The 23,782-nt window shown below is 51.1% G+C and overlaps 1 protein-coding gene across 1 annotated transcript in view; it reads left to right on the forward strand.

Moving 5' to 3' along the window:
• Positions 1-23,782, forward strand: part of GABRA3 (gamma-aminobutyric acid type A receptor subunit alpha3) — a 113,505-nt gene that overhangs the window by 69,944 nt on the left and 19,779 nt on the right. The window contains exons 4-7 of the mRNA XM_006136294.4: positions 3,702-3,769; positions 8,221-8,441; positions 17,418-17,500; positions 22,700-22,843. Coding sequence (XP_006136356.1) covers positions 3,702-3,769; positions 8,221-8,441; positions 17,418-17,500; positions 22,700-22,843 — 516 coding nt within the window. The remainder of the gene's footprint in view (positions 1-3,701; positions 3,770-8,220; positions 8,442-17,417; positions 17,501-22,699; positions 22,844-23,782) is intronic.

The following is a 23,782-nucleotide window of genomic DNA, read 5'->3' on the forward strand; positions in this document are numbered from 1 at the left end:
GCAGGTGCATGGGCTACAGAAGGTTCAGTCATAGTGCCCTGTGTTGCAGGCCATGCAATTCTGACCTATGAGAGACCAAGAGCCTGGAAGAGGGTTTGGCCAAGGTATGCAGGGCATGGAGGCCTTCTGCCCTGCTGACCCCAGCTGCTAAAACAGCCCCGTGGGGCTACAGGCAACAGGGTACCGATGAGAGGTAGCCTTGACCACTGGTCTGGCCCCAGGAGGACACAAAGATGTCAACGGTGTCTTGGCTCAGGCATGTGGCCACAGCCCCGTGCTCTGTCTGTGGCCGTTTGACCTGCAGTTCCCAGAATATCCCTGAGGAATGTTTTCGTCAAATGGCCCACGCCAGCCCTCTGCTGGTTCTGTGATGTGCGGTGACCGCTGGACATCATGACTGACCTGGCTTGCTCGATCATGATTCACTGGGCGGTCGTTGGCATGAAGCACCTACGGACGGCCCGGGACCCTGTCACCCTGAGATTGCAGCTGTCTCTGCGTTCTAGTCAGTGCTGTCATTTATGCAAGGAGCCGGGAAGGAATAAGTACAGAGTAGTTCAGGGTCTGCAATAGGCTGCATTCACCGGGGGCGGAGCCTTGGATTAGTTCAGATCCATCTGCTATCTTCCTTGGGATTGCGCCTAACGCCAACCTGGAAGCAAAGCCACCGAGATTAATCAAAAGCATGTCCCAAACTCCACCTGCTCCTGCCCGTAAGCCTGCTCTCATTTCCTCATCATTTCTTGTGCCGGTTCTCCAACTCTTGAATCGGGCAGGTCACTTCATGAAATCCAGTTTCTCGTGGCAACATCTCAACCTGGCAACATCTCAACCCCATTCTCAAACGATTTCCTGCCTCAGACCACAGGAACCAGAGTTGTAAATTACAGGTGTCGGGAATCATAGAAAACTAGAACTGTTGGGGATCTCGAGAGGTCATCGAGTCCAGTCCCCTGCCATCACGGCAGGACCAAGCACCAGCTAGACCATCCCTGAGAGGTGTCTGTCCAACCTGCTCTTCAATATCTCCAGCAATGGAGATTCCACAACCTCCTGAGGCAATTTATCCCAGTGTTTAACCCCCCCGACAGGCAGGAAGTTTTTCCTAATGTCCAACCTAAACCTTCCTCGCTGCAATTTAAGCCCATTGCTTCTTGGCCTGTCCTCACAGGTCAAGGAGAGTAATTTTTTGCCCTCCTCCTTATAAGACCCTTCTAGGTACTTTTAGGAATGCTAAAGGGGAAGAGCTTATAAAAATGGTGCGTGTTAAATCTCATTAGAACTTTCTTCACTGCTACGTGTCTTATTTTTGGTCTTGCTTGAAGGGACATGGAGGGCTACCCTGAGCTTCTAAGTGTTACAAAAGTAACTTGCTTTGCTTAGAACAAATGCCTAATTGACTACTGTGTATTTCATCAAGTGTAGTGCGCATACATTTCTCTTTAACCTTCTTTTCCTGCATAAAGACAAGATCAAAGGTTACATATATAGCACAGCAACATCAGCCACAGGCTGCATTGGAAGCTCTCCAATCATAATCACTAAAGACATGTATACTACATTTTAGCCATTACGGAGGAAATCCTGCCAGAACGCATTACGTACTTTGGTTGCAAAACTTTGAACTGCAGAACAAAGCCTCGCAAGGCTACAGAATAAATGGGACCTTGACAAAATAGCCCTCTGAGAACAGAGGGATTTCCATAATTTCACTGATCAGTGAGCCATCTTCTAGTCCAGGATCGCATCTACAGCAGTGCCAATGCGAGGTGCTAAGGTGGAGCTGAGAATCTCTTACTCACTTCAAATGGACAGGTCCATCGGGAGACACCGGACTCATTCAAAGGATGGGAGAGCACACAGTGTAGTCTTAAACTTATTAGCATACATTAATAGAAGCCCAGGGGCCAGATTGGGCCATATTTTTGTGAGATACCTAGTGAATAGAGCACTGAACGAGGACCCAGAGGCTTGGCTCTGATACTGACATGCTGGGTGACTTTAGGCAAGTCACGGCATCATGTTGTGCCTCAGTTTCCCCATTTATAAAATTGGAATAATGGTATTGACCACTTTTGTAAAGTGCTTGGAGATCTACCAGTGAAAAGTGCTCTTATAAGAGCTAGCTATAACCAGGAGAGCCAACAGCCTGCGTGGGCCCCTAAGCAAGGGTGGAGGGGCTTCTGTTCTGTGCCAGAAGGGGGAGAGCCTCAGGAGGAAGGGGCAGGCCTAAGGATGTTAACTAACGATTGATTTACTAGGCAAGTAGTTGATGGAATTTCCTTCGACTACTCAACTAGTCGATAAGCACTTCCACGTTCTGCCTTTGAAATGCACAAGAGCCCCCGCTGGGGCACTCCACACGGAGCTCAGGTCATCTGGGGAATCCGCAGCTGATCCCGGGCCCCAAGCCGCTTTGAAATGCTGTCCAGAGCCCTGGGTCAGCTGGGGAGTCCCCAGCTGATTCGGGCTCCATCTGGTATTTCAGAGTGACAGCACCGCTTCGAGCCCGCGATCAGCTGGGAACGCTCTAGCTGATTGCGTGCTCTGTGCAGCACTGCTGCTTTTAAGTACCCCCTTGTTCTCTCTCCCCACCCCTGCCCTTGCTCTATCTGATAGAGGCAGCAAGGGTGGGGGAGCAACCAGTCGACTATCTGGTCAACTTGTCCTTTATATCCCTAGGCAGGCCAGGGCACTGCACTGCCCCCGTCAGCGCTCAGAGCTGCCCAGAGTGTGCCGTGCCATGTTTCAGCTGTAATTTAAAGGGCCCAGGGTCCTGGTGCTGCTGTAGTAGCAATGGCAGTGGCTAGGAGCCCTGGGCCCCTTTGAATAGCTAGAACCCGGGGCAACTGCCCCCTTTCTTGCCTCCCCATCAGCCTGGTAATTATTATTATTCGCATCGAACAGTACTTAACTCTGGCCTGCCTGCAAGCACCGTAGCACATGCTGAAATGGAAATGCAAGCTTTCCACCCATCGACGACCGTGAGACTCAAGCCAGGGCTTAAAGCTAAGCGCATCCTAAGGTGATTTCCCCTGCATCGGGGCCTCCCAACGATCCGGGGCTATTCCTGGCCGAAGACGTGACTCAGCGTCGATGCAGGGAGTAAAGTCTGGCAGCGCAGTGATTGCAGCTGCCGGGTCGATACTAGCGTTTTGAGAGCTCTCCTACTTCATGGAAGAGACACGTCAGACACCCGCCAATGCGCGGAGAGTGAAAGGCAATCCGAATATTGATTCTTGAACACTCGGTGAAGCCCGGAACTTTAACAAAGCCAGGGATTCTTAGCCCCGGGTGGGGGGAGATTCAATGGCCTACTGATCAGGCTGGCAAATACGAAAGGATTTTGGATTCTAGTTTCACAGCATCAGGGTTTACCTCTGTATTTAAGACATATGGAACTAGAGACAATTGTGCATTGTGCAACTATGTAAATGACACAGATACGCACTGTCTCAATGTCCCAGGATCTCTCCATCCTTGGTGTAATGCTGTGGAAGTCAATGGAGCTGTACCAGAGATAAATTTGCCCATTATGAACGATAAAACTGGCCATTGTTCTCAACACAATGGTGTTGCCAATTCAGCAGCATACCAGGGAGGCATCTGGGATGAAAAAACAACACATAGCTAAATGCTAACGTCTTTCTCGCGCATACGAAAATACTCCTCTAATTGCTTTTCTCTCTTGCTTTTCCCAGACAGCGTCACCGAAGTCAAGACAGACATTTATGTGACAAGTTTCGGCCCGGTCTCAGACACAGACATGGTAGGTGCTGTTCATCCTAAAGTTCTGACTATGGTAGGCTGGAGTGGGCATTGTTCTTCTTGTACCAGGTTAATGGGAGAAAAGTGTGAATTATGGAAACAGCATGGCAAGAAATCTCTCCACACTGTCTGTGAAATTTCTGCTCAGGCATAAAAATCTGATTGGTGCTGTGTTATTTGTCATTCGCACTAGTGGTACCAGTAGACATGGAGTCGGAGATATCTTCATGAGGGCAGTGGTCACAGCATGTTAAGAAGTCATGTGCAGCATAAGTCGTAGAGCAAAACCAAGTGTTGATCCTCAGTAACAAACACTCGATCTGTTGCATTTGATGGGGCTTAGTGCAGAAAGCACATGCACAAGAAGTTGAAATAAAAGAGTCCACTGGGTTTCTCAATTTCACGTTGTTTTTAAGGAAATCTACCTGTTGTCACCAAACATAATCATTGTCACTGGCATCACTCTTATTCCAGATACAATAATCTGTGAAGGAATTTCTCAGTCAGTAGCTTTGGAACTAGAACTGGGCAAAGATTTTCCGCCAAAGCTTTTCTTTCCGCGACAAATGCAGATTGGTTAACACCAAAACGTTGTGTCAGTTTTTGCACTGTGCATGTGGAGGAAAAGCACCCACCCAAAACAAGTTACAAATGTCAAAACATGTCAATGCTTTCCAAATGAATCTTTTCAATTCTCAGTCCCGAACCAATTTTTGTTTCAAAATTTCCTTGGATTTTATTTTGAAACAAATCGAAAAAGTGATTCAAAAAGGCTCATATTGAAACAAAGCAATTTCCTTTTGGGCCAAACAAAACATTTCATTTGCGTGGAAAAGAATATGTTTCAGCTTCTTGGCTCACCAGCAGAACTTGAAAATTTTCCATTTTGCGTCCACCCCAAATGATTTCTATTATTATTTCTCAGAACTGCGAGCAAAACAAAAAATCAGTGATTCACCCAGCTCTCCCTTGGACTCGAAAGGGAGGGCTATACAGAGCTCGAAAGACCCGCAGCATGTCCACAGCTGGCCTGGGTCAGTTGTTTTGGACTTGCGGAGCTCCGATTGCAGGGCTAAAAATTGTCATGTAGACATAAGGGCTTGGGCTGGAAGCTACGGCCCCAGCCTGACCGCAAGCATCTACACAAAGATTTTTCAGCCCCATAAATCCGAGTCAGCTGACCTGGGACAGCTGGGGCCGTGCAGCAGGTTTTTAAAATCCTTTTGTGGACTTGGGCCAAAGGGTGAAACCCTGGCGTGACGGAACTTCATGGGCGTTTTTCATTGACATCAGAGTCAAGATTTCTTCCTATGTATCGTTGCTCAGCCCAGCCATCTGGGGCTTCCAGGTGAATGGAAGCGAAAGGAGAGGAGAGATGGGTTTTCCACCAGAAGGATGTCCCAAAGCACTCTCTGATGTTGCACCCTATTGTATCTCCAAGTGCTGGGATATGTGCGGCTTCCTATCAAAAAGCAGCTTTGTGACTTCAGACAACAACAAAGGGGAGCGACATGAGAAGTGCCATCACAAGATGGCTTCCTACGGCATGATTCTGCCTCCCTTACCTTGAGTAGCATCTTCCTTCATAACCAGCTCCCCTTTCTTCCGTGTGGCTACCCAGCAAGAGTTGGGGTGTCAGGTTTGGCTCCTATATAAAGCAGAGAAGACCCTCCCCAAACTGCCCTGAGTGGGTGCCAGAGACAAACGCACAGCGCACAAGAGCGAGAAAACCAGTGAACTGACTGGCACATTCTGATATGTTTAAGGACAATTATTAATGAAAAGGCCCGAGGACTGAATTTAGGCTTGTATTCCCTCAACAGTTTGTCTTCTAATTAAAACAGGACCGTGGAGCATAATTAATAGTGAGCTTTCTCCAAAGCATTTCTTGCAGCTCGTCTTGCACACAAAGCGGATGCGGTCGCGCTTGTTTATTTTTCAGTGAAATGCGGGCACCCTTCGTGGGGACCGACACCCTGATGTGGACCTCGTCTCTGTGGGTCAGTCCCTCTTGGGTTCCCCCATGCTGCCGAGGCTCAGCTTGGCTTGGAGGATTCCCAGCTGGAGGATGAGAATGGGGTGCACTGTCCCCAAGCAGACTGGGACAGGATCGATCTAGAGGTTTTCATTCACCATGGTCATTCAGGCGTGGACGTCTCTCCTGCTGCTCTCCCCAGGGGCCTTCACACTGGCTATTAGCAATAGCGATCAGAGGAGGTGGAGAAGAATTAAACCTTTGTATTTCATTCTCATGCCTCCTCCCCATCAGAGGAACCTGTCTTGCTTTGGAGGGACTGCTCCCTGCAGGGTTAAAAGTGAAGTTAATGTCACTCTCACTGAGAGTATTAATCTCATCTAAGCTCTCTGGATCTTGCTCCCTTCCACATTGCAGCAAAGACCAATAATATATTCTGCAACCCCAGCCCTTAGGGACTATCTGATAATTACTTCCAAGGTGGAGCATATTTGATTAAGGGAGCATGTATAATGAACTGTGAAGAAGAAATATGAGGTCTTGAAAAGAGGAAACTATCTTCCGCTGTGTGATTTGACAAAATGAATTTAAAATGAGAAAGACAGTTAAAGAATAATAAATTTCCTCTCCCTTTGCACGCCTTGCTTCCAGATACTCTGCCCAGGGGCTTGCTGATGTGCTACTGCGTGCCGCTCTGGTGCAGAGCACACTTTGTAACAGGTGTTCCCGAGGGACCTGCACGGGGCCAGGAGAATGAACTTGCACCTTTCCCGGGCTTGTTCGCCTGCCTTAGCTAGAGAGGTGGAGGAGTCGCTCCCGGTCTGACGGTCCAGCCCCGGTGGGTACCGCAGCTGTCAGCAGTCTGCCTGGTACATCCCGATTCAGACAGATTACAACAATGAGGAGGGGCCTGGGAGGGGCGGCAGTTTGCTGTTGAGAGCGGAGAGCAGCTGGTTGCTGACTACAGAGGAGCGTGTTCCGTCTGGAGGGCAGAGGGAGAGAGGGGGACTCCGGCCTCAGGAGCTGTTCGACATGCTAAGCATTGGCTGGTGAGGGCCACCCCAATGCCAGCTACTAGGTGTTCTGGCCGCCCCTGCGATTGCTAAGTGCAGCAGAGAGGAGAATCCGACTAGTTTCTGTGACGTAGACGTGGCAGAGGGGCCCGGCAGCAGAGCCAGGTTGCTGTGGTTCTCTGGCATGGATTGTAGTCGCAGCCCTGAATGGGGACAAGTGCGACCTACAAGTCTGGGCTCACCTGAGATGGTGTCTAAGTGCCGGCACTGGGAGGAGTTGAATCTTCGCTCTCCAAAGCTGAGAGGACAGAGAGCCTGGCCAGGCCTTCTCTTCTCCCGAGGGCCAGACTCTGGGCTTGGAAGGAGAAAAGGGGGAGCTGAGTTTGTGGTGGGTGTGGGGGAGCTTGGGAGGGAAGGTCCTGAACTAGCTGTTTCTTCCCCCTCTGACAGGGACTTGCTCTCTCCTGGCCAGGCAAGCAGCAAAAGGCTTTCACTGTGCCTGTTGCTGGGTCTCTGCTCCTCCACCCCCCACACTGCCAGTTAGTCATTCAGGGCTCTGTGAAGTGCCTGTTTACAAAGCTCCCAACGGGGCCTTGCTCAAACGACAAACTGCTGGTTAAAACATCCGGGGGAGCTCAGAGAGGAGAACTCCTGGGAAGCAACGCCCTGGGCCGGGTGCACTCCCGTGTGTTTAGCAAGCCTCCTGCCGCAGGGCAGAAGGTGACGCTGGGCATTGAGACCTTGCGCTCGGCAGCATCGGGAGGGTCGTGTCATGGGCCGGAGCTCTGGTTTATTCCACGTCAGAAACTGGACGGGACAGGCTGGCTGGGGAAGGTGCAGGGGGCTGCATTTCATCAGTCGGTGTCTGACCCCAGGGCTCTGTGGGGCCCTCGGAGATGAAAGCCACCATGGGGTATTCATGTGAAGTCGTTCTACCGAAGGGAGTACTTCTAGCTTCCCTGAGGGCAGGGCGGAGGAACCTTTTATGGGCCAGGGCTGCTGACCCACAGAAAAATCAGTCGGGGGCCGCACTCCAGTGAGAAGTACAGCCAGAAGCCCCCAACTAGGAAGGAGAAAGACTCTCCCCACATTCCCCTCACACACCAGTGCCTGGGGGGCCCGGGCTAGAAGATTTTGTGCGCGAAGGGGGGCTGGAGCGCCAGCGCGGGCTCCCCAATGCTGAGCCTCGGGGGCTACATCCAGGCAAGCCGTGGGCTGCATTTGGCCCCCAGGTGTGAGGTTCCCCACCTCTGCCTTCGGTCTTATCTGTTCTAGAGAGGGGCCCCTTCTAAATATGTCTTCTTCCCACCCTAGTGACTGGAATGCCGCTCCTGTCCACAGGCAGTGCCCCCAAGCCCCATGGCACCCAAAGAAGGGGTGTTTCCCTCCTGCGGACCGTATCGGGTGGCTTGCATTGGAGAACGAGATAAAATCGGGCTTGGCTTTCTCCCCTCTCCCCTCCAGGAATACACCATTGATGTCTTTTTCCGGCAGTCCTGGAGAGACGAAAGGCTGAAATTCGACGGCCCCATGAAGGTCCTTCCGCTGAACAACCTGCTGGCCAGTAAGATCTGGACTCCTGACACCTTCTTTCACAACGGCAAGAAATCTGTGGCCCACAACATGACCACTCCCAACAAGCTGCTGCGGCTGGTGGACAATGGCACCCTTCTGTACACCATGAGGTAGGTGCACCTCCCCTAGGCATGGGGGGATCCAGAGCCCAAGGGTTTGCAAAAATCCGACGCCCCTGGGGGGGCCTGGGCTGAGACCAGTGGGATCTTAAGGCAGGGTACAACCGGGGCCATGCAAGCGTCCTGCTTCTAAGAACCAAAATGAGTTTCATCAACGCTTCACATTTCGGTAGCACATATCAGACATTAGCGAACGTTGGCTGTGCTCCTGGAACAAGGGCCTCTCAGGATCAAGATGCTTCTGTTTCCACTGAGGAAACTGAGGCATGGAGCCTAACTAACAGCCGGTCCCTGAGTAAAGAGAAGGTGAAAATACTAGGTTTGATGCACCACTGTGCACTCATCCAAACCTGTGGGAAGTGGGGCTAACATGTGACCGCATCAGGATGGGAGTAACATTTACCACTACACTGCACTCAGTGTAAATGAGGAGAGATCCCCCACCTCCTCCATCCTGCCCCTTGAGGTGCAGTTTGCTCTGGCAATGCCCCTCGGGGTAGTGCATCTTTCTACTGAGAGCCAGGCGGGGGCAGATCCAGGTCCTGATCTCCTTGCCCCTCAGAACTGGCCCAAGGCGCAGCCCAGACACGGTCCTGGTATCATGGTGGGGCCTGTACCCGCCCCCCAGCCCTATGCAATGGGGAGCCTGGAACTGATTGTGCCTCTCTGAGTTTCCTGGGGAAGGTGTTGCGTTGCACTGTCTCTACTCAGCATTTTCAGTCTGGCCCTTTATGGCACTGTGCAATTGGACACACAAAACACTGCCTTCCCCCTTCACTTGCAGCAGCAGGTCCCCCCCAATCCACCCCCCCAGAGGCATCAAATGCTAAGATGAGTGGTCTTAGAGGTGGATCCTCCTCCCCGACCCCTTTCCTCCCTCTCTCCCCCCGGCGGTTTTTGGTTTTGGTTTGGTTTGGTTTTTTTTTGGCTTGAAAAATTTTTGTCCGGTATTTCTTTTGAAACCATCTGGGCCAGTTAGGACTGTCCCTGAGTCCAATTACCCAGCATTCCCCCTGCAGTCCTGCCTGAGTTTTGCCGCAATTTGCAAAAGCCACGTTCAGGGCCCCCGTGGTCCCCACAGAGCCCTAGAGCACAGAGTGAGTAAAACGAATTGAGGTGCGCGTGCGGATGTGCACAGGGTGTGAAAATAGCCGTGGACTCGAGGCAGGCACGTCGGGGTGAAATCTGTGGGCGTGTTAGTTAGGTCAGGCTCTCAGCCGCTCCCTGCAACTGTACCCCGGATGCGTCTTGTGTATCTCTGTGTTTCACCTCACTTGAAAACGACTTGCTCACAAAACCAGACATAAAAATATCAAAGGGCCACTGGGCAGCCGAGCTGAAAAATGGCTTCCCTTTGCATTTTGACCGTGTTTTCACATCCATCAGTTCAGATCTAACCGTTGTGCTTGCAGGTCGGGGTACACAATGGAGAGCAGGGTGAACAAGTCATGACGTGACATTTTAGTTAGTACCGACGTCGCTCCCCAGGACCCAAGGGTTGTTCAGTTTTCTCAAGGGAGTTGTGAGGGGGCAGATCCATGCCCAGATCTGCTCCCCTACTCACAACGGGTTAGAGGAGCTGACAGCCTCCGTGGGCCCCGGGACAAGAGGGGGGGCTCCATGCTCCCAGAAGGGGCGGGGCTGGAGAAGCCAGCCCAAAGGGCTGCCTGTAGCACGGTGCTGCCCCCCCCCCAGCCTTCAGAGCCATGTAGGGGACATAACATGGCATTCCCGTGGCAACATAAAGGGCCTGTTGCTGCAATTGCCCCCTTAGCCCGCCCCCCACTATCGGCAGGCCTGGAAGTGGCTCAAGCGCTTTTCAGGTTGCCTATTGTAAATCTAAGCCCATCTTTAGATGAGGTTCCCCCTGGAAGACTGCTGTGTGACCTGGGACTGTGCGTACTCCTGGCGGAGAACCCCTGGCCTAGCTGATCATAGTGACTCTTCCTCCTAGCCATAAAATGTCACAGGCAGCAGCAGGGGTGTCTGGCCTCCTAACCCCGCCCCTTCCACACAAGACCCCGCCCCTTCCAAATGAGACCCTGCCCCTTCCGGGAGCACTAAATCTTTCCCCTCCCCTTCCCTGGGGCCCAGCAATTCTTTTGACCCCCCTCGTCTACATACATGTTGTTGTGATTTCCAAATTATTGGTGCTCAATAGGGGAAAGGTCGTTTTCTTTGATTGCCGGCCCAGCCAACTCAGTGGAAGACCTGAGAAGCAAGCTCTGGGTGGTTTCAGGCAGCATGTTCAAGCAATCTCATAAAATCATCTGATCTCTCGGGGGCTGAAATTCTGCCATTTGGCCCTGAAATTTCCCGAAAACCAATCCGGAGATTTCGGTGCTGTCAGATCCAAAGCCTGGATCCTAGACCTGGCTCAGCCTTGAACCCAAACCCCAGACTGGAGTGCAGCCCAGAGCTGAGCTTTAGCCTACTTGTGCTTATGAAGGAATCACCTAGGGACAGCAGAGTGAAGGGTGGAAAAGGACAATCCCAGAATGACAGAACTGGCATAGGCAAAGTCTCGGGTGCTGAAATGCTTTTGTGCCATATATAGACCAAAGGATCATCACCTTTATTCCGGAGTGTTCGGAAGGAGTCGGCAGCACGTTCTCTAGCGCTGCATAGGTAATTGTCGGCAGGATAATGACACATCAAAGCTTTTGATAATCTCATGGTAACCATGAGAATGAAGCTGGAGTGGTTTGTAGTACCATCGGCCCTAGAGAGGTGTGTTTAGCCTTCTACACGCTTTCTTGCCATTGGCTTTAGCTGTCTGAAGGAAAACGTAGGTTCTTCCTGGTCAGGTTGTTCCCAGTAGGAGTGATTCAAGAGAGGAGAAAAACGTAGATCCCATAGGGTGATTTCAAGACAACTACACAAAAAGTGAGTTGCGGGTGGGTGGGAAAGAGAAGTTAATGGAGCAGAGGGTAGGATGGTAGGGGCATAATTTTTTTTAGGAAAAAATTCCTAGCTGTCAGGGTGGTCAAATATTGGAATAAATTGCCAAGGGAGGTGGTGGAATCTCCCTCTCTGGAGATATTTAAGAACAGGTTAGATAGACATCTGTCAGGGATGGTGTAGACGGAGCTTGGTCCTGCCTTGAGGGTGGGGAGCTGGACTCAATGACCTCTCGAGGTCCCTTCCGGTCCTATTATTCTATGATTCTATGAGATCAGCTAGAGCTGGGTGAAAAATTTTGGACAAATAATTTATTCACTGAAAACTGCAGTATTGAGTTGTCTGAAATTGGGAGTTTGAGTTGAATTCGGTGAACAGTTTGAAAAATTTGATGTTTTTCTTCCCGAAGTCAAAACATTTCAGTGCAGCCCTTTCGAAGCCAAACATTTCAGCTCTTTGTGGAGAAGTGCGGTTCTGTTTGGAAATCTAGCTGGTTTTCTTCTACAGAAACCAAAGCAAAGGATTTAAAAAAAAAACAGTTGGAATGAAATATCCTGTTTCGCATGGAAATTAAACATGATTTGACACAAAACCAAACCTTTTTCAGTTTATCCTTGTGACGAAGAATCTGAAAAATGTTCATTTCAGGAGGACCCAATATGAATCATCTCCCAGGGCTTTCAGTTCTGTCACTGAACTGAAAAACTCAGGTATTTGCCCGGGGTCAGGGCAGAGGTGCCTCGGCCCGTCATCACATGCTGTTCAGGATGCACAGTGATACCTCACAGCTAAACTAGCTGAGTCCTTATATAGCATCACACCTCTGAGACAGGACGGACTTCTCCGCTAGCTGCAGTGCCACAGTAAATATGCATCGCTCTGCAACAAGTCTTCTTGAACAAGCACTGCAGAGGCCGTGATAATTACCTGGGAAATTAGACATATTCCTCTTAGTCTGACATTTTGACATTTCATTAGGCAGAGCATATGGTCTTGCAATGTCCTTGGGCCAGGAACAGAACTCAGAAGGAGAGGCCATCTGGGGGGAGAAAGGAAGGGAAAGAGAGATGCCTCCTTTCCTCAGCTGTGATTGATTCAAAGCCCACATCAATATTTTAGCTAATTAGTGCACAGAAAACGAGAAAGCAAGCCTGCTGGGGTGTGAGAGTGAGCGATCACATGGCCAAGAGAAAGCATGCACACATGTGCAAGAGAAAGCATGCACACGTGTGTGCAAGAGAAAGGAAGTGTTATGTGAGAGAGATTATGTGCGTGAAAGACACAAAAGTGTGTGTACATGGTGGGGTAAAGTGGGCGGGTGTGTTGAGAGCGTGCATGTGACACCGAGAGGAAGTGTGTGTGAAAGCACATGCATTTCCACGTGAGAACACACATGTGTGAGAACAGGCGAGTGTGTGCACGAGAGAGAGCATGCATGTATCCCTGCAGGTGAGAGGAAGAGAGTTCAAAGGGCGAAAAGGCTGTGTGAGACACTAACTTTTCGGCTGGTGGGAATAGCTGAAAAGTTTCATGTGAAATTTTGCCTGAACGTTTCAACCATGTCATTTCTCATCGTTTTTCAAGACCTCCAAGTTTATTTTCTGTGTAATTTCAGGGCCTCCCGTAAATTCCGCGATTTACAGGGTGGGCAGAAGCTATTGGTTGCGGTGATGGAGGTGGACTCCTGTAGGTTTGGGATCAGCTAGTAAAATTCTCTTGGAGTTTGAAATTCCATCCTTCCCCCTCACCTCCCCAGCTGCAATTTCACATGAGGTGACCAGGGCAGCCTCTCCGGGCATTCTGGCATGGGCAGGACTACACGAATGCCCCGAGGCGTGCAAACATCTGTGATGATACACACCGACAGATGCAGACAAGGTCAAGCAGATCGAACGTGCCAAGGGACATACAAGACTCGTTCCACCTACAGAAGTGGAGTGTTCTGTGCTGGATCCTTCATGCCCTCGTCAAAAAGACAGATTGCTCTGACCTACGATGAGTCTGAGGCCCGGGGCAAGGTGGATATTGCCGTTGCTAATAACACTAGCATGGTACAGTAGGACCGTCCTGGCAGTGGCCCCAAGATCTGGCATCCTTACCCAGCATCTTTGTACCCTGCCTGACTCAGCCACTCCCAGTGCAAACTGAGGGTGGTTGAGAATTGAGCCCAGCGTAGTCAATTAACAAGGCCAGTTTGGTCTTATTAGAAAAACACTAATGAGAAATGTGTGTCCTGTGGGTGGGGTGAGTTTGGAATCAACTTGCCGAGGTGGGTTTGAAACAGTCATGTCATCAGTGATGCAGGAAGGCTCTGGAACGGAGATGCAGGCTCAATGAAAGGGTAAAAGAGGCCTGGCTGGTAAAAAGAGCAGTTTCCATGTGAATGAAAACAGTGAGGATGCTGAATTTTGTGCACCAAAGTATTTTTTTGCCAAGCACACTGAAAAGTGTCACAAGAAAAAAAAAATCTCTTCTAGCTGGAGAAGACACATTTGCGTCCCAGAAAGACTTATGTGGTAATAACTGTGAGGAGTTGGCAGAATGCTAACAAAATACTAAATTCCCCACACAAATTTGTCGCAGAGAAAGAGAGAGAGAGATGTTTCCTTTCAGAAACCCAAGAGAAGTAGCCGGTGTATGTGATTTTCTGGCTCTTCCTTCAGTCAGCGTGGGAGCCTGTCTGCCTTTTGTATTTGGGATCACACAGTTAGAAGGGAGACAGGACTGGATCTTGGAAGGAGCAGCTTGTGTGTGAACCCGCCAAAGGAAGCTGTGTGCGAATGGCAGACCCGAACCAAAGCCCACCGGAGTATTTCCATGAACGTCTGTGAGGTTCAGATCAGGCACCGACGGGTACCTCTGCCTGCCGCCCAGTAAGTGTGCCACAGCCATGACAAACACTAGGCCTGCCCCTTGTGCGAGGGCTGGTGTTTTCTAGCCCTGCTCACAGCTGCATGGCGGGCATCAAACCAAGTCTCCCCTGCTCCTCACGGGATGCGTATCAGCAATGGAAGTTGGATCACAGAAGCAGGCAGGTATCTGTCGCTGCAGAAGAAATGCACGAGTGAAGAAACACTCCTGCTATGAGAAGAGAAAGGGGCGTAGTTCTGGGTCACTGCGGGGGAGATGAGAGGGACGTTGGGAGGCCACGGACACAGATGGAAATTACACTTCGTAGTCACTGGCCTGACAAGGCCCAGCATTTCTCCTGCGCTGTGACCTACCCTGCAAGCAGAGTGGTTTCTCCCGGCTGATCTGCACCTAGGGTTGCCAGGTGTCCGGTAATCACCCGGACAGTCCAGTATTCACATCCCCCGTCTGGTAAAAAGACCAGAAAATACCGGACATGTAAAATGTCTGGTATTTCCTGTTTCCCTCGAACTGAAGCCCAGCGGGGACAATTTTCCCCTGCCGCATCTGGCGAGGGCAGGGGAGTGAGGAGCATGGGGCCATTTAAAGGCGCAGCCCCCCCTTTTTTTTTGCTTAACAACTTTGGCCTCCCTCCCCCCTTTTTTTTCCTCAACAGAATTTTTTCCCTGGTGTTTTTTTTGGGGGGGGGGGGGGAGGGAGGGGAGTTCAGTATTTTTGGTTAAACCATCTGGCAACCCTATCTGTACCATTCCTAGTCCAGCTGGCAGCAACTCTGCAGGGATTGTGTGCCCCATGTGCTCTGGCCTCTAGCCACGGCCCTTCCCCACCAGTCCCTGTTCTTACCCCTTCCTCTCCAGCGTGGGGGGTGGGAGTAGAATAGAAAGTGAGAAGGGCAGCTCTGCACAGCCTGGTAGTCCCCGTGGGTGCAATTACATGAAAAACAGAAATCTGCATTGCATTCAGGCGTGGTTTGCACAAAGGCAGGTGGTGCAAAGTGGCAGACTTACCCTTCTCTTGGACCTTGCAAGAACCTGTAAAAGCCAATCAGAGGAGCGGCAGAAGCAGGGAGTCATTTCGCCAGGCCAGCTGAGAGAATGTGGTGCTCTTCTAGTGTCCTGATGGACCAGACACACACGCTCTGAAGCCACCAGCCACCTGGACCTGGGAGTGGGTCCCAGTTCCAAGATTCATTCACTAACCCGGCAGCAGGCCGAACGCAGCAGCAGGTTGCATCAGGGCAAGTTTCTAGCAGCGTTTGCTCCGTGAACAGGTAGCTGACAAGAAGCATTTCTGCAAGAGCCGTCCGCCTTTATGTGCAGTCAGACAGACCTGGGAGTTCGGCCGGCAGCAGCTCCATCTGCTGACTCACTACAACGTTGCACAAGCATACGCTCCGTGCAGTCCCAGTGTAGGGTGCCCAGATGGTACATGTGAAGCATCAGGATGTGGGGGTGGGAGGGAAATTGGCCCTTTTATAAGACAAAGCCTGAATATTGGGACTGTTCCTAAAATACCTGGTCACCCTATCCCAGGGACTTCCGTGAGGATCGAGGGAATATCATGCCACAGCTGGATCACTTGTGTCCAGCTCAGTAGATCCATATCCCTGCATCTGCTTGTTCCCAAGGGCATTGGTTTTGTCTTGCCTGAGAACAAGGACCTGCAGAGCTGCCTGAGAAAGGTTTATGCTTTTGCCCCACAAACTATGTCCATAAAAATCAGATTTTTAAAATTTACATCCAAAGGGGTTTTTAAAAAATTTTGGGTTGTTCTGTACAACTCCCAAACTAATTTTTTAGCCTTTGGGGATCTAAAACATAACAACATGTCAGGGGTTTATTTGCAGGAGGTGGGCGGGGGGCGATCCAATTTCAATGGAGAATTTTTAGCTCCTTGTTGTGATCTAGGTTCTTCGTAAGACGACTTCACTCTCGGTCTAGCATCGTGACCTGCAGGGTCCATCCTCCTCCTCCTCTAGCAAAGCCATAAAAACCTTTCTTGGCCATTTGAATTCTCCACCGCGTTCAGATTTGGTGTCTCCAAAGTCCCCTGCTAGCCTGACTCCTGCTGCGTATGGTAAAACGCCGCAGCCTTTCCCTGCCATTTCAAGAAGGAGCATACGCTTCCTGGCTGCATGGAAACACTTTCAAGCCTTTTATTATCAGTCCCCACCAGGTGCGCTCCAGGTATTGCAGTGTCACTGGTGCTGTGCCCTGCCCTGGAATCAGCTGCATGTTAACATCAAGGTGAAGTGATGTCCTGCCGCTCCACAGATGCACGAGGATGCGTGTGCTTGCTCATGGTGGCCCTGACACACAATCCTCTCCTCTGCACAGCAGCAAGGCACCACCTCAGGCCCTGCCCTTCCCAGAGTGCAGAGTCTGTACCTCTGCCTCCTCTAGAGGGGGGCATAACTGAGTAAAAAGAAGTGGCCCAAAGTCACACCTATTTCATCAGCCAGTCCATCTGGGCAGCATGCTTAGCACCGTACATTGCACCCAGCTGCATGTGGTCCTGCCTGCCAGGAAGGCAAGGGAGAGCTGTGCCCAGGTTCGTAACTCTCGGAAGTGCTTTGCTGCTTTGTCTAACCCCTAGTAATCTAGGGAGACTCTGAGGCTACGTCTACACGGCAGTTTTCTTGTGCAAGAAGCTTTTAGCAGAAGAGATCTTCCACAAAAAACTTCTTGCACAAGAGCGTGTCCACACTGCAAAAGTGCATCAGGAAAGTGATGTGCTTTTGCACAAGAGAGCGTCCAGACTGCATGGAGGATCTCTCGCAAGAAAGCTCTGATTGCCAGTCACAGAATGGCCACCAGGGCACTTGAGCAATGACTCTTGCACAAAAAGGAGTTATTCCTCGTAGAAAGAGGAATACCTACACCGCAAAACCCCCTCTGTTCTGTCGATTCACTGTATGTTTTCTTGCGTACAAATGCGCTTGAGGTCTGGACAGTCTGTGAGCTTTTGCACAAGACCAGCCGTTTTTGCGCAAAAACTGTGAAGTGTAAACGCAGCCTGAATGTGCAATCCCGCAGCGCCCTCCCCGAAGCCTGGCCCCCAGGAGATCTGCCTAGGGCCAGCACGCTCTCGGCTGGCAAGCGTTGGTGGATGTAGAACAAGCTGCCTCGGCAGCAGCTCCCCGCTGGAGCCCCAGCAGACGTGTGTCTCCGGTAATGGCCTGTGTTTGTCTCGTAGGTTAACCATTCACGCTGAGTGCCCCATGCACCTGGAGGACTTCCCGATGGACGTGCATGCCTGCCCACTGAAATTTGGGAGCTGTAAGTGCCTCGTTCAGCCTTCCTAAGGGGGGCAGACAGTTTAGTTTTGCCTGCGGGTGGGTGGGTAGCGTGTTTGTTTCATGGAGCCTTTCGAGCGGGTCGTACACGGCATTCACATTAATCATACAACAGCCGCACACTTGCCAGGTGCTCCCTATAATAACCTAGCAGCGGGTTCCATCGGCAGGGGGATGCAGTGGAGAGCAGGGGGGACAGGCAGTGGTTGGACATGCCCTTTGCCTCACAGGCTGGTTTCTCCTCACTTGCGGCATCACCTTCTTTTTCTTGGCATCCGTTCCCGCTGGCAGCCACGCTCCCTGGGGACAGAGGGGAGTGGCACATCCTGGCAGGGCGAAGGGGCTGTCAGTCCAGCAGGGAGCAGGATGTTGAGTCTGTGGCTGCCAGGAGGAGGCACCACAAGTCTGTTCCGTTAGACATTTAGGGTACGTCTAGTCTACAGGTTTTTATCGACAAAAAGCATCTAGACTACAGCCTGTTCTGTCGACAAAGCAAGCCGCTTTTTCGACAGAGCGTCTAGACGCTCTCTTTTGAAATAGCACAGTATGGATGCAATAGCACCTTTTGTCGACAGAACTCTGCTGACAAAAGGCGTTATTCCTCGTAGAATGAGGTTTACCGCTGTCGACAAAACTGCCGCGTTCTGTCGACTTACTGTTGACAGAACACGGCGGTAGTGTAGGCGCACGTCTAGTTTTGTCAACAAAACCCTGTGGTCTAGACACACCCTTAGGGATGGACCCGCCGGGAGAGGAGAGACTCGAAGGAAGGGGCAGCTTGCTCTGGGGCAAGAGTAGCTCCTTTGGCATCTGCTCCTACATTAGCAGCCCCTCAATCCGCCCTCCATCTCAGCTCCCAGGCAGGCCCAGAGGGAGAGCACGGAGGAAGGAAGGAGTCTCTCACGCATGTGTGTGGCAGGTCCCCGGGGTGTCATTTGGGGGGGGTTAATCTTTTTAATATGACGGGAGTGTTGAAACGAGGAGCCAAGCTTGTACAACTGGCCGTGGCATCTGTACGGCGCCCACCAGCAGGGAGCTGGTCACTGCGTAGCTGTGAGGAGGCGAGGCTGGGTCAGAGCTGAGGTTTTGAGGGCTTTCGTTCACCAGTCATGTCCTCAGTGACTCAGCGGAATGCACCTCAGGCTTCTGAGGACCCTGGCCAGCTGGGTGCATCAGGGCACAAACCAGGCCACAAGCCTCAGACTGGTTGTGAGTGCTACAGCCCTCAGCTGCCAAAGATATGGGCAAGGATCCCAGGACTGTCAGCCGCAGCGGTGGCAGGTGCTAGACTCCCCACCTCCCCTTCCGCAGCTGGGCTTGTGCGCTCATCACCCCCCCCCCCACCCGCCCCGTCTGTCCCATTTGTCACAGTTATTATTAGAAAAAGCCAGGACCAGGTGACAGGCTTCTGTGAATTTTGGTTTAGTGCCCATGATCTGTCCCTGACTTCTACTAAAAATAACCCCGATAAAACCGCAACCTGACTCTTAGCCCATCCTCAGATAAAGCAGCTACAGATCTGTTGTGTGCAGCGTTGCAGAAGCAGTGTCAGTCCCAGAATGTGAGGCAAGGTGTGCGAGGTGACACCTCTTGTAGGACCAAGAGAGATGAGCTTGCAAGTTTACCCAGAAATCTTCAAGTAGGAGAGGCTTACTTGGCATGCAGTAGAAGGTTCTCTGAGTAAGTTTCCCAGAACCTGCTGTGTGGAAGTTTGAAAACTTGTCCCTCTCCCCAACACACACATACACACACACACAGGGTACGTCTAGACTACAGGCTTTTGTCGACAGAAGTTTTGTCGACAGATACTGTCGACAAAGCTTCTGTCGACAAAGATCATCTAGACTGCATTCAGTTCTGTCGACAAATCAAGCTGCTTTGTCGACATGGCAGTGTAGACGCAAAGGACAGTTTAGATGCAATAACGCCTTCTGTCGACAGAACTCTGTCAACAGAAGGTGTTATTCCTCGTAAAATGAGGACCAGCGTCGACAAAACTGATGAGTTCTGTCGACAGAACTCAGCGGTAGTGTAGACGCAGGTTTAGTTTTGTCGACAAAAGTCCACTTTTGTTGACAAAACCCTGTAGTCTAGACACACCCACCCAGCCACACACACACACACACACACACACACACCTCTGTGTAAAGCTTTATTAAACAGGAAAAGAAACAAAAGAATTATTCACAAGGTTAAAGCTGCTAAACATAACGGAAAAGTTTTTCAGTTAAAAGCATTTGCGGAAAAGAGCGTCTAGATTGGCACGGATGCTTTTGCGCAAAAGCACTTTTTGCGGAAAAGCGTCCGTGCCAATCTAGACGCAGTTTTGCGCAAGAAAGCCCCGATCGCCATTTTCGCCAGTGGGGCTTTTTTGCACAAAACAGTCCTGAGCTGTCTACACTGGCCCTCTTGCGCAAATACATTTGCACAAAAGGGCTTTTTCCCAAACAGGAGCAGCATAGTATTTGCGCAAGATTTGTTAAAATCTTACATTAGATCATCAGTGTTCTTGCGCAAAATCAAGCGGCCAGTGTAGACAGCTGGAAAGTTTTTCCGCAAAAGCGACTGATTTTGCAGAAAAACTTGCCAGTCTAGATGCAGCCATACACTAAAATGAGCTACACTCTTCAATTTCAATAAGTAAGGGTACGTCTAGTCTACAGGCTTTTGTCAACAGACGCTTTGTCAACAGATACTGTCAACAAAGCTTCTGTCAACACAGAGCGTCTAGACAACAGCCAGTTCTGTCGACAAAGCAAGCCACTTTTTCAACAGAGAGTCCAGACGCTCTCTTTTGAAAAAGCACAGTGTCGATGCAAGCACGCCTTCTGTCGACAGAACTCTGTCGACAAAAGGCATTATTCCTTGTAGAATGAGGTTTACCACCATCGACAAAACTGCCGAGTTCTGTCAACATTATGGCGACAGAACTTGGCAGTAGTGTAGAGCAGGTATAGTTTTGTCGACAAAAGTCCACTTTTGTCGACAAAAGCCTGTAGTCTAGACACACCCTAAGAGAAGCTTCTATAACGAGTAGTTTTTTTGTAACCTTTAGGGCTAACCCGGGCTAAACTGTGGGGATCTCTAGCTTATTCCTAGCAAGGCTTTCCCCCACGAGTCCTAGCACCACAGAGTTCCTGTTCCTTCTTCATGTCAGAGCGGCAGCTGTTGTAGTGTGAGCCACAAAAACGAGGAGTCCAGTGGCTCCTTAAAGACTCACCGATTTCTTGGGCTTTTGTGGGCCAAACCTAATTCATGACAGGCCTTCTGGCCATGATAAAGTGGGTTTTTGCCCACAAAAGCTTGTGCCCAAATAAATCCGTTAGCCTTTAAGAAGCCACGGGACTCCTCATTGTTTTTGCTAGCGGTTTTTTTAATTCCCTTCTTAATTCGTGTTGTGAGTGACAAAGGCAGCTAACCAGGAGGAATCCACTTGCATGACTCATCTTCACAGAGGGAAGGGTTACCGAAACATCTTCATGTTCCACAGTAGCTCATGTGGGGTCCATGGACTTTCCCTGTTGGGCAGGACATATCGCTTTCTTGTTGGAGACCTGCATTTCCCATGGATTAATGCCTCTCTCTTGCCTGGTGATTCACAGTCCCAGAGGCGCACCCTATGGACTCGTGTTTTGCTCTACGATCTGGGGAAATGGAGGCTGTCAATGAGACTCATACCTACAGCAACCTACAAGCATTCAATAAAGTCTAAATACTAAACACCGTCTTGTCATGCTAACCCCTGGGTTGACAACACCGGCCCACAGGCGAGCCAGGCTGATTTCAGCCTTTTGTTTAGCCATGTGCCATGGACACGGGGCGTGAGCCAACACCTGGCATGCCACGGCCACGCACATCACAAAACAGTCAGACGGCTATGCCTGGCTATGTCCAGAGTGCAGGAATTGTGCCCCAGAAATTGTGCTGCCAGCTGTCCTGATTTGGACCGGGCTGCTCCACATTGTGCAAACAAACCATTCAAGAGAGCAGAAATCTCTTCAGGCTGTAAGTGGGTCCAAAACACCCGTGCCACTGACACATGACACAAGGAATGCCTTCACCTCAGAGGACGGCTGTTAGAGAGTTGGCAGCCTTATTTGCATGCAGATAACATGGGGGAGGTGAATGCCTCATGTTGAAGTAACAGGAGGCTTTCTAGTCTGATTAAGGTGTATGCCTGTGGGGACTCAGGGCTGGAATAAAAGGGAGTGTTATAGGGCAGGATGCAGGTGCCCTGGCAGAGGTGGGAGGAGGGCAGGAGCAGCCCTCTGCCGGTCGGGTTGAAGATGCATTAGCCGAGCTGCACTGGAAATGCTTACGCAGCACAGTTACGCGCAGAGAGACGTAGCCCATTCATCAAAATCAGCCTTTATTCCTTAACGCTTAGCAGGCTTTGCCAAAGGCGAGAATGCAATCATGGCATTTTCTGGTTTGAGAAGGCCAATCATTTACGTTTCATCGCACAAGGTCCCAGCGAGCTTCTGCAGCGATCCTGCAGAAAACTATCCCGCTCGCCTTGGCTCTTGTAGGGGAACCCTATAGAACGGGGAAGAGTTAAAAATCTCTCGTGGCCATCAGTCCAGCAGGCTTCTGTGGTAGACATGATCACTGCATGGAAAGAAGGCTGAGGGCTGAGGAGAGGGAGGAAGCTCCCTTGGAGAGGACAGTCCGTGCCAGGCGTACGGCCCGTTTAGTAAAGGGAAGGATTTTCAAAAGCACGGAGGGGGTTAGGAGCCAAGTCCCACTCAGATTATCATCCCTTGTTCTGGGAAACTCACCTCTTCAGAGCCAGTTTCTGCTTGTGACTCAGCCCGGCCGATATCTGTGAGTAGCGGAGAGCAGCACCGAACTCTCCACGGCCCAGTGTGTTCAGAAGGGACCAGCCACTATGAAGGAGGCCCGTAAGATGTTGCGTTGTCCTCAGACCCCTCGCTAAACTCCAGGCACGAGGCAGGCAGCCATCTGCAGCCCTGACTTTGGTTCTATAATTGGGGGTCAGACATCACTGGCCATAGGAGTCACTGTGGCTCCCCTGAAGATGTGGCCCCAAATCTTTGCTTCATTTTGGGCTGCTCTCACGCATGATCCCCTTCCTCCTCTTCTTCCTCTGCCTCTCCTTCTGCTCCTTCCTCTTTCTCTCCCTCTTCCTTTTCCTCTGCCTCTGTCTCTGCCTCTTCCGCAGACGCCTACACGAAGACGGAGGTGATCTACACGTGGACGCTGGGAAAGGATAAATCGGTGGAAGTGGCCAAAGGAGGCTCTCGCCTGAATCAATACGACCTCCTGGGCCATGTTGTCGGGACAGAGATGGTCCGATCCAGTACAGGTACTGGCGCGAGGTGGGGCTGGAGATGGGCAAAAGAGCAGGGTGTACTGTCAAGTGGGGACGGGCGGCGATACAGATGTTGAAATCAAGTGTATAGCGTTGTCATGGGAGGTATCTCGGTCAAAGGCCAGATCCCCAGTGATGCCCGCAGGTCCCAGGTTCTGTCCATGGATAGCACTGCCAGCAGCACAGTAGCCTTGACCGATGCTAGGAGACAGAGCCCGTCCTGCAGTCCAGGCTGTGAGTGGGCATCACAGGCCCTTCCCACCACACTGTGTTTCTGGCTGTTGGATGGAGCAGATGGAGGTTTGGATGGAGAAGCAGTGCGATGCCCCCAAGAGCAAGCCGGCCTGGGGGGAGATGGAAGGTAGCACTGCCAACGTTCCTGACTGGATGGACCGGATGCTATTCCCAGCAATGGTGTCCGGTCTGTGCGGTCAGGAAAGCTAGGAACATGCCTCGGTTAGGAAGGCTGGATCTCCAGCCAGACAGTCACCTGATGTGGCGCTCAGACGGAGCGTGTCTGAGCTATGGGACAGAGCTCCATCACACGATGTGGGTGCTCCAACGCCATGGGGCTGAGAGCTGCCTAGCGAGGATATCTGTAGGTTTTTCAGGACACCACCCCAGCCTGGCAGAGCGTCCGTCCCCATGCTTGGGCATTTGTAAGTGGAGCATGTCCAAGGTGCGAGGCACCATGCAGCTCCGCCGCCGTGGAGACACCCGTTCCCCTTCCATTGGGCAATGGGGCAGGAGAGAGGGTCAGAAGGTTTTCCAAGGCACCAATGGCTGTTAGGCGCCCAGCTGCCATTCACTGCCACTGTAGGCAGGCTCCTCTTGCGAATCAATGGGCTTCAGCCCACGGCAGCCACGTGTGCCCTCGAAACGCTCCTGCCTCACCCAGCTGAGGGGTCAGACTCCCAGAAGAGAGGGAAAGAA

This window comes from Pelodiscus sinensis, chromosome 13, assembly GCF_049634645.1.
Source record: "Pelodiscus sinensis isolate JC-2024 chromosome 13, ASM4963464v1, whole genome shotgun sequence".
In the NCBI taxonomy this organism is placed as follows: Eukaryota; Metazoa; Chordata; order Testudines; family Trionychidae; genus Pelodiscus; species Pelodiscus sinensis.